General features: G+C 44.7%; 1 protein-coding gene across 3 annotated transcripts in view; it reads left to right on the top strand.

Moving 5' to 3' along the window:
• OXCT1 (3-oxoacid CoA-transferase 1) overlaps positions 1–14656 on the top strand; it is a 104827-nt gene that overhangs the window by 20533 nt on the left and 69638 nt on the right. For all 3 annotated transcript variants that reach the window (XM_081133232.1, XM_081133233.1, XM_081133234.1), the window contains exons 6-7: positions 1999–2105; positions 4356–4416. In XM_081133232.1, coding sequence (XP_080989358.1) covers positions 1999–2105; positions 4356–4416 — 168 coding nt within the window. The remainder of the gene's footprint in view (positions 1–1998; positions 2106–4355; positions 4417–14656) is intronic.

Below are 14656 nucleotides of genomic sequence, written 5' to 3'. Positions count from 1 at the left end.
TCACGGATGGGTTGATGGTGGGTGTAAGAAAAGAGGGGAATCAAGTATGCTGCTTATTGAGATGGGCCGAGCATGGGGGTAAGTGAAGAGCTGTCAGGGACCTGGTGCGTTTACGACGCCCATCAGTCTCCAAGAGAAGGTGCTCAGGGGGCTCCAGCCTGGGGAGGGTTTAGAGCTGGGATGGAAACCCAGAGGCATCAGCATGTAGTGTTAAGTCGATGGGGCTAGATGAGTGGCGAGGGCTGGGGAGCAGAGCGAGAACACCTATTTTGCATTCAAAGGTAGAGAAGAAGCTCAGAGGAGCAGGAAAGAAGAACTGGGAAATGTCTAGTGAGTGAAGCGGGAACCCAGGGGAGTCTGGTGATTTGAAAGATGGAAAATTTTACAAAGTAGGGTGTGAGCAAATGGGACAGAGTGTGCAGAGGCTGGGTAAAGAGTACTGGGAAGTGACCTTTGGATTAGAAACAGAGGTCATTGGTGACTTTAAAGAGAGAGCTTTCTAGAGTAGAGGATTTTTCTGGAGTGGTAAAAATTTGATTAGAGTAGATGGAAGAAAAAGGACTGGAAGATGAAGCTGAGACCATGAAATGCACAACTCTTTCAAGGGAGTGTAATAGCTAGTTGGACAAAACCAATTTCTTACCTTTAAAAAAATATTAGAGTAATAGTTAAAACTCACCAACTGCTGGTGTGTAGATCCATCAGGGAATTATATAATTAGAATTTTAAAAAGCCATTTAAAAAAATTTTTCCCCCCTGGGTTAGCATATATTTAGATCTATATGTACTTTTCTAAATCTGTATGTAAAGTACTCCATATGTAAGCATTATCGTTGAAAGTTTACGGTAATGACTCTCAAATAACATCCTTTAAAAAACTAGATATTGATGTGCAACTTATAAATACCTTTTATATAATTTGTCTAAGTTCATATTAAATAAGATCCTCATTCATCACTGATTCCGTAAATGCATTAATCTTTTCTAGCAGGCAGGTGTGATAATGTCTTTAAGGAAGCTGTTGTTTAAGAAAGAATTTCCGTTTTAAACCATGGTTAAAGAAGTGAATGTACCCAAAGTTTCTATAAAACCCATGCAGTGTGTCCACTAGAGGGTGCAGAAGGAATAGGAATGGAGTTAGTTCTGCCTTTAAATGGCTCCAAACCTGTGTAGTGATGGATGGACCACAGCTTTGACGTTTTCAATAACGCAGCATAGTTTTGCTTTAAGCTGCTTCTCTTCTCCACCCGTCGCCCCTCCATTCATAGAAGAATCAAAGGCAATAAACATACACAAATCAACAGCGTTCTATTAGACCAGCGATGACAGGAGAGAGGTGTAATAGGATAAAATACAACATTCATAGTAGCATCAGAAACTGTGAAGTACCTATGACTAAACCTCAAAAATATATACAAAGTATCTGGGATGAAAACTGTAAAACTATTGAAAGAGATAAAAGAGTACTTCAAAACATATGCATATAGGTAGGATGATATGGCATGTCATTTCTCTCCAAATTCATCTACAAATTCTAGGAATTCCAATTAAAATCTCAACAGGTGATTATAGATTAATTAGGAGAGATGAGTGGGCTTTTATAACTAATTCATATATAAAAGCAACACATCGGCCACTTCATGAACATTGTATAGTTTTTTCTGCGGTACAGGGAAAGGGGGACCGTTTTTCATGTTCAGTACATAACCTACACGCAAGTAATAAAGTGAATACTGACATACACAGTCTATACCCCCATCCCTCAGATTGACCAAGCTCTCGTGGTCGCTGAGCCTTTGCACATGCTGTTCCCTCAGTTCCCCCTTCCAGCCCTTTCACTAAGTCTCAGTCGCCTACCACACTCAGCCTTGAGGTCTCCGTTTAGATTCCTTCTCTCTCTGAGAGACCTTTCCCGACTAGGCCTGGGCCCTCTTATCTGCCTTTATCAGAGCTCATCCCTGTGCAAATACCTAGTGGCACCTTCTTTGTTTCCTGCAGGTGAGAGAGTTCAAAGGTCAACATTTTATTTTGGAGGAAGCAATTACAGGGGATTTTGCCTTGGTGAAAGCCTGGAAGGCAGACCGAGCAGGAAACATAATTTTCAGGTAGTGTGATGGTTTTCAAAAAGATTAATGTGATGCGTTTCAATAGTTTTATATTTCCTAAATTATGATTACAAAATGGATATCTTGACGTGTTTGGTATTTAAAAATTTCTTTAAAAATGGCTTAAAATCAAGCATACCAGCTTGTGTGTGTGTACAGTAGTCTTGCGGGTATGGAGTACTTATGGGAGTCTGTTCTGATTGGTTGATGTCCATGTTGCCCAGCTTGTTAACTCTGAATCTAGATACCCTTGCTTTTAGTCACATACAAATTATGTTTTCCTCTGTGTATTTTAGTTGCCAAGACCAGTTACAATATTGACATGCTTAGAAAACATGAGAAAAGCACACAATTATATTTACTTTTGATATTGTTATTTACATGCATTGTCTTAAAATGCCCAAGTTCCTCTGATAATCTGGAAAGATATTGCTACTAATGACTTAAGTCAGGTCTTTTCCGGTGCTATTGCCGCTACTAGGAAATGCTTATGAAGGTCTTGTCTGAAGAGTTGTTTAACCTTAATAATGCTGAACTTTCATTCTCGTTAACTGGATGGCCAAAGATATGCTTAATAGGTTTTAGGATCTTCTGATTACCTTAAGCTTGCTGAATACCAAGTATTTAATATTTTGGATTTATAGATTACATACTTGTTTTTCAAAAATTATGTCACCTTTCAATATACACATAAAGTTTTCCAAAAAAGTTTTTCAAAATGTTTGGTATTAAAACCTCACCTATTAGCTTTACAGAAATCATTCATTTTCTCATAACATCATCATTTACCACTTTAGGTAGCAATTTTTTATCTTGACCAAATGCAGCTTTTGTGCAATCACAGTTAAATTCTCAGTGACCACTCTCATGTTGCTTTTGTTCACTTTTGAAGAACTTACAATATTAATACTGTGTTTGATTTCTTGAATTCAACCAGATTTTGAAATCACAGCTAATTTTGGCCATTGCAGAAGACGTTTTGCATCATGTCTACCACACTTGACACTTTGGCATAATGTTTGCAAAGTCCAGTTGCTATTTAAAGAAAGAGGAATGAAATTATATAGTAGCAAAGGGAAATGAATTATTTAAAATATTTCCACGAATTTATCCCGTGCTTCATTGCCTGGCTCCGGCATCTGGAGACTGCCCAGGGACTCTTCTCAGCACAGACTTTATGCCTGTGGTTCACATAAACATTAAGCTTTGATGTGAGATGAGAGCGCGTATCACTAGTGGTCGAGTCACTTAGATTCTTAAGATACTGACTTCTAGGATCGTGGGCAGCTGGTGCAGGGGTCTGTCCAGGCTGCTGTTGGAGTGGGAGGGCCCTGCAGGCCCCGCCTGCGGCCACCCTGCCTTGGAGCTTCTGACGCTGGAGCTCTAGAGTCCAGCAGGACACCTGTGGAGGTACACAGGACGCACCTGTGCTGGCACCGGTCAGCTCTAGAGTCCAACAGGACACCTGTGGAGGTACACAGGACGCCCCTGTGCTGGCACCTGCCCTTCAGTCCAAGGGAAATACACATTGGTGGCTGGAAACGCTGGTAGACAGGGCTGTGACTTATTTCCCTTTACCAAAGAAAATTTTCTATCAACTTAGATTCTGAGAAACAGACAGATATTTACATTTTTATGGTTAGAGGAAGTGCATTGATTTAGGAACTATCAGCAAAATTAGGACCTTTTTGAAATTTTCATACTCTGCTCTGATGTGGGTGTTGTACTTTCAAAACTTTCATTAGAAATTGGTTTTTCAGGATGATCTTTATAGGTCACTCACAAATTACCAGTGAATGTTTCATTTAATTTCAGCAACAGGCTTCTCTTTAATCGAGCCCGTAATGACTGTACCCTCTCATATGCAGTACTTGCTGCAGTGTCCCAGTTAAAAGGTTCAGGGAAATTAGTTTTAAATAGATTTATTAATATCCATTTTATTTTTCTGTATAAAATCTGTATGTTGAGCATGAAAAATAGACCCTCTTTTCTCCAACCCTATAAGAAAATTATATAATTGAAGTGGGTATCATATTGTTTTCATTTGTAAAATAATTATAAAACTTTAATTGAAACAATAAGAAATGTTTAAAAAAACCAAAACTTTATTAACAGAAGATACGATGCCTTCTTTCCAAGCAGATTCACAGATTCTTAGTGTATAGAAATTCTTTTAGCCTGTAACTAAAGCTGAAGGAGACGCTTTCTGATTTTTGGTCTTGTTTCCTTATGTCCCATCCCCTGATACAGGAAAAGTGCACGGAATTTCAACCTGCCCATGTGCAAAGCCGCGGAAACCACAGTGGTCGAGGTAAGCGTGGAGGTGATCTCTGATTTTCTGGTGTTCATTTTCAACTCGACGCCGTATTATTATTAGCTCAAGAAAAAGTACGACAGTTTGTTTGTTTTTTGGGTACACACAATGACAGCTTTTCCACTTGGGATATGGAAGGATTTGATTTAAATATATGAGAGTTGAAATTTTGCTGTGATAGTTAGTCGCCTTCTGGTTACTAGAGTCTCACCGGAATCCTTCCTGTGGGAAGCAGGCCCTGACGGGACCAGCTCATGAAAGTCCTTGAGAGATCTTCTCGGGTGAAATTCCAGTGTGAATTTTTGTAGCCAGAGTCCCAGGAAAACAGTTATTTGTATCCGGAGAGATTCCTGATCTTACTGGGTTAGATATTGTGAGTTCTTTAAGGAAGATGGTGGTGTTGTATGTGACATTCTTTGAGTCCTGCGTAAAGTGGTATTTCATGGAGGCAGTACAGTGGTATTTCTGAAGCAATCGATGTTACAGCTCTGTTCCTCTCTTAGAAAGTGAAGTGTATTATTTTTAAAGTGCTGGGGGATGGTGTACTTCCACCCCATGCACGGTTGTTTCCTTTGCAGTGGCTTTGGTCTATTTCCTTCATTTAAAATGGATAGTGTGGTTTACTCTCTCTGTGTAATGGTTCTTTTAATTATTTATTGAGTCATTTTAATGACCTGTCCATGGCACATCTGTAACATTACTGAAGAAAGGCCTGTAACACAGCTTAAAATAACCTATAGTCTAACACTCTTGATTTTACGTAATTTTGTAAAATTGCCAAAAGTCAGTATTTCTCTTCAGAGGACCGAGGGGCATTAGGTATTATCCTGGATAAAGTTATTTTTCTTCTTCTTTCTTTTATAATCTGGTTCTTTTCAGCCAATCTTATTTTTTCCAAGAGCAGAAAATGCCCCTCAGGCATGTGAGAATCACTGTCGGCATTAGGAGGAGAGGTTCTCTTCTGGTGGAGGGGACAGGAGATCGGATCCTTTCGCTGGGCCTGCGGCTGGGATGAGGGCCTGTGCCTTGTCCTGAACACGCAGCTCTGGTCGGGCCAGCGCTCTTTCCTGGCAGGGCCAGGCTTCCTTTAGGGTCCCCGAAATACAGTGCTACTGACACCGTTCCCCCTTGACCAACCCGCACTGTCCAGCATGGTAGCCACTAGCCACATTTGACTTTTAAAATGTAAGTAAATGAAAATTAAATAAAGTAAACATTTGGTTTCTCTTCAGTAGCACGCGTGGCTCCTGACCACGGTGTTGTCAGCAGAGATGTAGAAGCTTTTGTCGGACGGAGCGTAATTAGAAGGGCCGGGGTGAACTCGAATTTGTCATTCTCACTTAGGAGCGTAAGCACAGCAGCTACCCAGGCAATAGATGGTTGCCAGCCTCGCCCTCCGCGAGCTCGTGGCAGAAGGTGCACATGCCCGTAGGTTGGACTGTAAGAACTGTGTGCTCAAAAGTAGGAGATCATTGGGAACTGGGAATAATGGGTAGATTGGGTGTTTTCTGATATGAAAAGTTGTTTTGACTTTGGGTTATTTTGAGTAAAGTGAAGATCCTGGACCCCCAGCTCCTCTTCTGTGCTATGTTCTGTGCTCTCCATGACCAGCACTGGCCTCCAGGATCCCACACCCGTCCCTCCAGCCCTGCCCTGCTTTCTTTTACAGTGGCCCCGGCGCGATGGATGATTCTGAGCTGGTCTCTGAAGTGCACTATTTAAGAGGGATCTTCAGAGACCATAAATTACACACATAGTCTTCTACCTGTTAAATATTAACAATAGTAATAGCTACCATTAAGCAAGTATTTATTAAGTATTCGTCACTGCTGTAGTTCTTGGGTACATTATTATTATTTTAATCCTCACAATAATCCTGTGAGGTGGGAGCCATTGGTATCCTCATTTTACAGATGATGACTTTAAAACACAGAAAGGTTAGGTCACATATCTGATGTCCCACAGCTACGTGGAGCTTGGCTAGAACCATAGACACACTGATCCCCGCGTGTCTTCTTTTTCCCCCATTATTTTATGAAATCCTCTTAAATCATCATAAAAATGGATGCTGTTTCAAACTTTTGAGAGATGTCAAAAATCCCGAGGTAGCCCATTTAAGGAGGTTAGAACTATAAATATCTAAAATGTTAATGATGGTTCCCTTAGACATCTCAACATTTTTTGGACGTAGAAGTAGGGTGGCAAAGGCGCGTACAATCTGTCTCTTGCTTTTTTATGTCAAGAAGTAAACCAGTAATTTTATCTTGAACTAAAGAAATACCAGATTTGCCCATGACATATATTATTTCTAGTTTCTGTAAAAGGGGAACATGTTTTGTTGGAAAAGCTTCCCTTTTGGAAAAGACTCCTTTTTGGAAAAGCTTCCCTTTCACATGTGTTTGAAACAAACTCATGAGTTGTGTAAAACCAAGGAGGTGATTGGTTATGGCTGCTTTCCCCTTCGAAAAAACCAATACAAGCATTGCATTTGTATTTCTTAAAACCTGCAGCCATCCCCAGGCATCACCCAAGGTTGTGACACAGTGAATCCTGGCCGTCCTCCCGTCTTGAGGCACCGGGTGGCTGCTTGGGAAGGATAATTACGAGTGGGTGCACACACTGACTCCTGTGCCGGAAAGATGCGCCTCTTTATAGACCAGACGGTGCTATTTCTGGACCTCCCTCTGCTGGAGTGGGTGAAGTCTTTCCTGATAGACTTCACAAGTTCAAGTACAAAAGCAGCCTTGGCGAGCGTTCTGGGTGTGTAATAAGGAGCAGCGGGACTGCTGAGTCTTCCCAGGGGATTCATTTGGCTTCTGGAGGGCTCCCGGTAACTAACCCTCAACCGTCTGTGAGTCCTGCCCGTCTCCTGGGTGCATGGTCCACCACCCTGGTGTTCTTTGAGAAGTGAGCTGATTTTTTTAAAAAAGCAGTTTATAATAGAAAGCCAGCGGGGAAGGACCCAGCGCTTCACTCATGGGACTGTTGACACCGTGCCTCTTGCAAGGAGCCCAGCACGCCTTCACTGTCGGCAAAGGGCGTCTGACTCAGCCCCGCGAGGCTGCCGAGGCTGCTGGCGACCAAAACCACACACGACCTCCTCCGGCTCGTGACTGGCTGGCGTTAGAGACAGCAGGGCTTACTCACGGCCTTTTGAGTATGAGTATTCCAGCTACTTTCAGCTTTCCGTTAAAATAAGCATATTCATGATCATGTCAGTAAAGTCATTTATATTGTGGCATATTTATATATTTGCTTGGGAAAGAATTGTTTATATTACGTATAATATGCATGTGTGAGCTATTTGATGCGCAGAAGCTGTGTGCATGTAGTCCGTGTGAGCTGTTTGATGCGCAGAAGCTATGTGCATGTAGTCCGTGTGAGCTATTTGATGCGCAGAAGCTGTGTGCATGTAGTCCGTGTGAGCTATTTGATGCGCAGAAGCTATGTGCATGTAGTCCGTGTGAGCTATTTGATGCGCAGAAGCTGTGTGCATGTAGTCCGTGTGAGCTATTTGATGTGCAGAAGCTGTGTGCATGTAGTCTGTGTGAGCTATTTGATGTGCAGAAGCTGTGTGCATGTAGTCCGTGTGAGCTATTTGATGTGCAGAAGCTGTGTGCATGTAGTCCGTGTGAGCTATTTGATGCGCAGAAGCTATGTGCATGTAGTCCGTGTGAGCTATTTGATGCGCAGAAGCTATGTGCATGTAGTCCGTGTGAGCTATTTGATGCGCAGAAGCTGTGTGCATGTAGTCCGTGTGAGCTATTTGATGTGCAGAAGCTGTGTGCATGTAGTCCGTGTGAGCTGTTTGATGCGCAGAAGCTGTGTGCATGTAGTCCGTGTGAGCTGTTTGATGTGCAGAAGCTGTGTGCATGTAGTCCGTGTGAGCTATTTGATGTGCAGAAGCTGTGTGCATGTAGTCCGTGTGAGCTGTTTGATGCGCAGAAGCTGTGTGCATGTAGTCCGTGTGAGCTATTTGATGCGCAGAAGCTGTGTGCATGTAGTCCGTGTGAGCTATTTGATGCGCAGAAGCTGTGTGCATGTAGTCCGTGTGAGCTATTTGATGCGCAGAAGCTGTGTGCATGTAGTCCGTGTGAGTTAGGAAGCATAGCGATAGACTGAACCCTGTGACCCCCCCCGAGAACGAGCGGCTTGTGCATGCGCTCTCATACGCTGCCTCCTGGCAGAGGCAGCCACCCTGAGGACTGCTGTGTTTATCGCTCCCCTGCTTCAAAAAAAATCCCGAGTCAGTAGGTAGGGACGTATGGAAAATGGCGTTCCAAACTGATATCTTAAGATGCTTTCTGATATGAGAGCCAGGCTGCGGGGACTGTGACTTCTGTGTTCTGTACTCACGCCCGCCACCCGCCACCTCTCCGGACCTCTCTGTACTTGATTAACTAGAGGGAAAGGTTAGGGGACAGCTGCCGTCCTGCAGAGCGGAGACGTGTTGTTTCTGATCGGTGGGTGGGGAAAGCGATGGAAGTGATAGTAAAAGTTTTTCTTTTTAATGTTTTTTCGAAGGGTGATGATGACCCACAGTGGTAACGGGAGCGTGATGAGCCCCGAGCTCATCGGCTCCAGCGCCCGCGCAGCCCCGCCTCACTCTCTCCCCTCCTCCGCAGTTGCAACGGGCACGGATGTTACAGCTCAGTGACGGTTTAAGGGAAGCTCAGTGAAGCTCAGAGGTTGCCGTGTGCCCGGCACCGGTCTAGGTTTGCAGGTTCAGCAGTGGTCCAACAGAAAGCCCCCTGCCCTCGGAGGTTGCGTTCTGATGGTCGGGACAGCCCGAGACGCAGTGCGTAAGTGACAGACAGCGTGCTCTCTGTCGAAGCAGGAAGGGGCACGGGAGCTGGCAGGGGAAGAAACCGAACCCTTAGGTAGGTGGTGGGCCACAGGTCTCGCCGGGACGACTGAGGAGGGGCCTCCGGAAACGAGGAGGCCTGCCCGGCTGCTGTGACAGGCGGCGATCTGGGCGGCAGGAGGGGTGGCCCTGCAGAGACCCTGGCGGGCTTGAAGAATGGGACCGACACACCCTCCTTTCTTCAGTGCCAGGCCGTGGGCCGCAGGTTCCTGCCTGAGGGTAACTTTCTGGAGAGCAATGGCAGTGCCTTCTTCTGAGGCTACGTGAAAGATGATTTATGTCCTTAGTGCATTTTGCAGGAGTTCCCAAGAGATGATTAGGCCTCGATCTGACTTCAAGCCTGGGCGAAAGGAGAACATGCTCTTGAGATTGGAGGCCCCGGGCCTTTGTGCCTCTCTGGCCCTGTTTGGAGAACTTGGCGTGGGTAACTCCTCATGAGTTTATTTCAGTAGAAGTGATGGAACGGGTGCCCTGGCCAGTGTGCGCAGTGGTTAGAGCGTCAGCCGGCGAACCGAAGGGTCGCAGGATTGATTCCCGGTCAAGGGCACGTACCTGGGTTGCAGGTTCAATCCCTGGCCCCATTCGGGGTGCGTGCGGGAGGCAACCAATCAAAGTCTCTCTCACATCGATGCTTCTCTCTCTCCCTCTCTACCCCCCCCCCCCCCAAGGGGTTGTCATTTCACTTTACAGTGGAAGGTGGGACACACTGGATTTTCACCACACGACTGAGCCCCTTCATGGATCCTGTGAACATTAACCTTCACCAAGCAGGCCAGTTACTGTCTCAGTGTTTTAGAGACTTCAGCATCTTCCTTCCTGCTTTAGAGAAAATAAAAGTGCCTGAAGGGTAAACATAATTTCTTCCCTCTTAAATTTCTTCTATTCCTAATCTTCAGATTGCTAGTGTCTTATGAAATTACAGTTTCAAAAGGGTGAAACTCATAATTTTTCCAAGAGATGGTAAAAGGGGAAAAAAAAAAAGGTATAAACAGGAAAAAAATTTAAGCTTCTATGCACTTCAAATAAATACTTCTAACCACGTTGAGAAACTTCAGTAGATTGAGTTTGAAGCACACACGTCCGTGGACGGGCGACAACTCCTCGTACTTGTGTGGAATTTGTTCACACATCATTCTGGATGGACGCGTGGAGACGTTAGGTACGAGAACTTGGCTGAAATGTCAAGTTTGACATTCACGGGGTGAGCACAGCATGTTAAATGCCCTTCCCTGCACTTTCACACTGACCTGGCACAGCCCCCTGCTTCAGTTGGGGAGTTAGAAGGTTGAGGAAGACAACAGAGAACGGAGATTTACCCCAGTCCTCTGTACTTCATCCACGAGGGGGGAGAGCTGTTTGATACAATACACAACACACAGCACGCAACACAGAAAGAAGAAGCACCCTCCTCCCACCAGCCTCCCGTGAACCTCGGGGTCCTTGATCCTAAGGCAGGCGCCTTCCCGAATGTGAAATTTCGGGCGGAGGTAGTGAGCCATGGGTATCATTTATATGGACTGATTTTCAGATCGGTTAGTTTCGGTAACATCTTTACCTTACATTTCTTTCTTTTCCAGGTTTCCAGTTATAAGATTTTATTTTTACTTTTGGATTTCATTTTTTAATTAATTACTGAGTCACGAGCTATCTGTACTTTCTTATGCTATAGATGCAGCCGGTATGGAATGCTTTGACAGATACGACCACAGTGCCCTTATACAACTAAACTAAGGGAAGCCATTGACTCTACGTGCTTCAAAGTATGGAAGTATTTAAAGACAGTTTATCCCCTTGACTGTCCATCAAATGCAACATTGGTGGAAAAATATTTGAATGCTAATGAAGATGTATTTAATGAAGGCACAGCGTAGCTGAGTATTTTGGCAAAATGACCGAATCAGTCATAACATTACTATTGTCTTGATATGTGCCGCTTCTTCCAAAGATGCAGTAAATATAAAAAACGTGGACTTGGTGAATGTCCAGTGTTAATTTTACTACATTTTTGGTATATTCTTGTAGATTACTCAATATAATTCTTCGCCCAATGACCATTTGCACCCCGAATAATAGCAGAATAGAAATATGGTTTATTGGCAATGAAAGGATATTAAATCAAGTACTGATCCTGACATTTTATCCCTTGTTGCTTGGTAACAATGCAGCAGCTGTGAGCGAGCGTTCCATTCTCTCAGGTACCACGGACTCCTTGCATTTCAAGCCCAAATGCCGATTACAGCAAGTCATTTGTATGCCATTGTTCTTACGGAATTTGGGTGCTGTCTTTCATTGTTAGTGCAGAGATCCTGAAAGAAAGCCTTTTTAATAATATACCCCCCTCCCCTTTTTTTGACGGATTGGTGCATTTGATTCTAACTATTTTTGGCTTTTTATCTTTGTATCTATAATTGTTGAGGCTTCACAAATTTGTGTTTTATCAACCTGCATTGTGTTAATCTAGGCTTCTAAATTTCCTCATAAATATGAACATTATAAGGGATGCTTCATTAGTTCTTAGTGAACATCTTTTACCCTTGACCCCCCAGGGTTGGGGGAGAAGAAATATCTGGGAAGAATTTCTAAAGGATTGTGAAAATACATATATGTATATATATATATATGAGACAAGGACAGCATGTAGCCAGAGAGCCTGAGATGTCCCTGGCCCTTTACAGGAGGAGTTTGCAGCTGTGCCCTTGCACCCTGGGGAGAGGGAGGGAGAGGAGTAGAGGGACTTGGGGCCTGACGAGGCTGATTTCTCAGCCTTCTGGACCAGGGCTTTTGGCTCCCTGTTTTCTTTCTGTCAGAGACACATTTGTAAGATTTATCTGGTCATTTCTTATTTGTTGTGGCAGTAAAGCTGAAATCAGAAAGCTAATTGGGGTCCCCGGCCACGCGCTTTCCTGTCCAGCCTCCGTCCTAAGGCCCCTTGTGAACAAAGGCTCCGAACACGCCCCGTGAGCCCCGACTCTGCAGCGGCGCATTCCTGCTGTTTGCATAATGGGCCTGAAAGCGTCTTTGCCTTATGTTACCTCCTGTGATCTTCCTAATCCTAAGGTGGGAGAGGAGGAGAAGCAGCGGTTTTGTGACAATAGGACTGATGAGAAAACTGAGACCTGGATAAGTTTCTGGGACTAGATCACTAGGAAGCTGAGTGGCTTAATGACAAGGACACCTGGAAGGCTTGCTTAGGTTCTGATTCCGTCTGCCGCTGACATGCCCGGACAGCACCCAGGGGTTTGTTTCTGTGACGCTCATCAATCAGAAGAACTGGGGCACTGAGCATGTAGGTAGGCAGGGAGGTAGCTGTGGGCTTTTATAGAAGCGTGGACTCTTTTTAGTGCAAATGAAAGGGTCATGATTTTAGTTTAGGTGTTTGGTGTGGAATGGGTTTCACAGCGGCGTGAGGGAGGCGAGGTGGCCAGCGGTCCAGGTGGAGGTAAAGGCGGCTCCGACTCGCGTGGAGTGGGGTGGGGACGGAGGGCTCTGTCAGACTCGCCGGTGCCTTGGACGTGGAGTGTGGGGGTGGAAAGGCAGAGATTGAACCGACTCCCAGGCCTGGCTTGAGCACCGGCGTGTAACTTACCGAGACGAGGAGACCTGGAGGAAGAGCGCGTGGAGGAGGAGGGCGGCGGGAGCTCATGTGTAGCGCTTGGAAGAGAGGCCTGGAAGGGAGTTCCAGAACTGAATAATCCACATGTGTGGGCTAAGTCAGAGTCATGGCATGGAGAAGAGCACTGTAATGCCAGCGACTGTGCCAATCGTGGTGGCCACTCAGGGCCTGGGAGCTTCGCTCTAGATCAGGACAATCCGCAGAAACACGTGGAGCCGAAGGAGGATGGGACATGTCCTTTATTATTCGGCTGTGGAGGGCCCAGCGTGCAAGATGGACAAACCCACACTCTCTCCCGGTGGCAGCCAGCCGGTCATACACGGGGGACACACTGCACCCCAGGGAACAACCCACAAACCCGCACCCCGGGGGAACAACCCGCAAACCGGCACCCCAGGGGAACAACCCGCACACCCGCACCTCTGAAAGCCCTGGGCCAGTCTTATGGGACCCAAGACACTAGTGGCTCTCAGCCGACCGTGGGTCAGACGTTAGCCAGCTAGCATGGCACGTTATGACTGTGCTGTATCCTGTTTACGTAACTGCAGCCTTCTGCCGTGAGAAGGGGCGAGAGAGCCTAAGTGTTCTCGCTTTCCCTACGCCACTTAGGGAAGGAGGTCCCGGGAATGAGCCCTGAGGTCTCAGTGTATTCTCTGTCTTTTTTTTTTTAAATCTTTTTTTGTGAACAGAATCTGAGATTAATAATCACATTTTTGCCTCTCACTAGAATTGTGACCTTTTTAAATTACTTTACTTTAGAATCTGGGCTTCTTTATAGCATCTCCTATTTACCTATTTCACGGGTCTATCTTGAGCACCAGTGGGATAGGGCCTTTGAATGCATTTTCTAAAGCTCTGGAGTGCTGTGTTCTCACCTTGATCCCTCCTGCTGCTTTGGCTAATAAACCCCAGACCACTGCTGCTGTTCTCACTGATCCAGTAACGATGCCTGTAGAACTATGTAGTGGATGGCAGTTAGCAAGGCATGTCCTGCCCTCCCTGTCCTGTCCGTCTCCAAAGTTCTCCGGATCCAAGGGAATGAAAATTCCACAACACCCTCAATTTCTAAAATCTTAGCACATTCTGTAAAAACTAACCTAGATTGTGTTTAAATATATTGTCAGCTTTGCCAGTAAATTACTTAATATTTAAAATTCATCAGAATCAACCTAAATATGTTGAGCCCTTACATTATGCAGAAACTATAATGACTTTTAAGGGAGCATTATGACATCTTAAAGAAAGGAAGCTTCTTCTAGATCTGTCATTTTATTAGCTCAAGGTGCATGGAGTTGGTCCCTCTTATGTACTATCTATTTTCTTGTACTATATACATACCTATGATAAAGTTTAATTTATAAGTTAGGCACAGTACGAAATTAACAGCAATAATAAAATAGAACAATTATGACAATACACTAAAACAATATAATGTAAATGTGTCATTGTTAAGTAAAATAAGGGTGACATACAAGCACAGCGATACTGTGACCATTGAACTGACCACCAAGACTAAGTGACTAACAGGCAGGGAGCGTGTATGTGTGGAGGCGCTCGTGTCCCGAGCAGGATGGAGCCCCACAGTGTGAGATTTCATCATGCTACTCAGAACGACACGTAATTTAAAACTATGAGTTGTTTATTTCTGGAACTTTCCATTTAATATTTTCAGACCACAGTTGACTGCAGGTAACTGAAATCACAGAAGGGAAGACTACACCTAAGGAGGGACTACTGCACCCTCAAAAATTGATGACCTC

The sequence above is a fragment of the Miniopterus schreibersii genome (assembly GCF_964146895.1).
Source record: "Miniopterus schreibersii genome assembly, chromosome: 3".
NCBI lineage: Eukaryota > Metazoa > Chordata > Mammalia > Chiroptera > Miniopteridae > Miniopterus > Miniopterus schreibersii.
The sequence above is the reverse complement of the archived record's forward strand: the minus strand, read 5'-3'. Positions and strand labels throughout refer to the sequence as shown.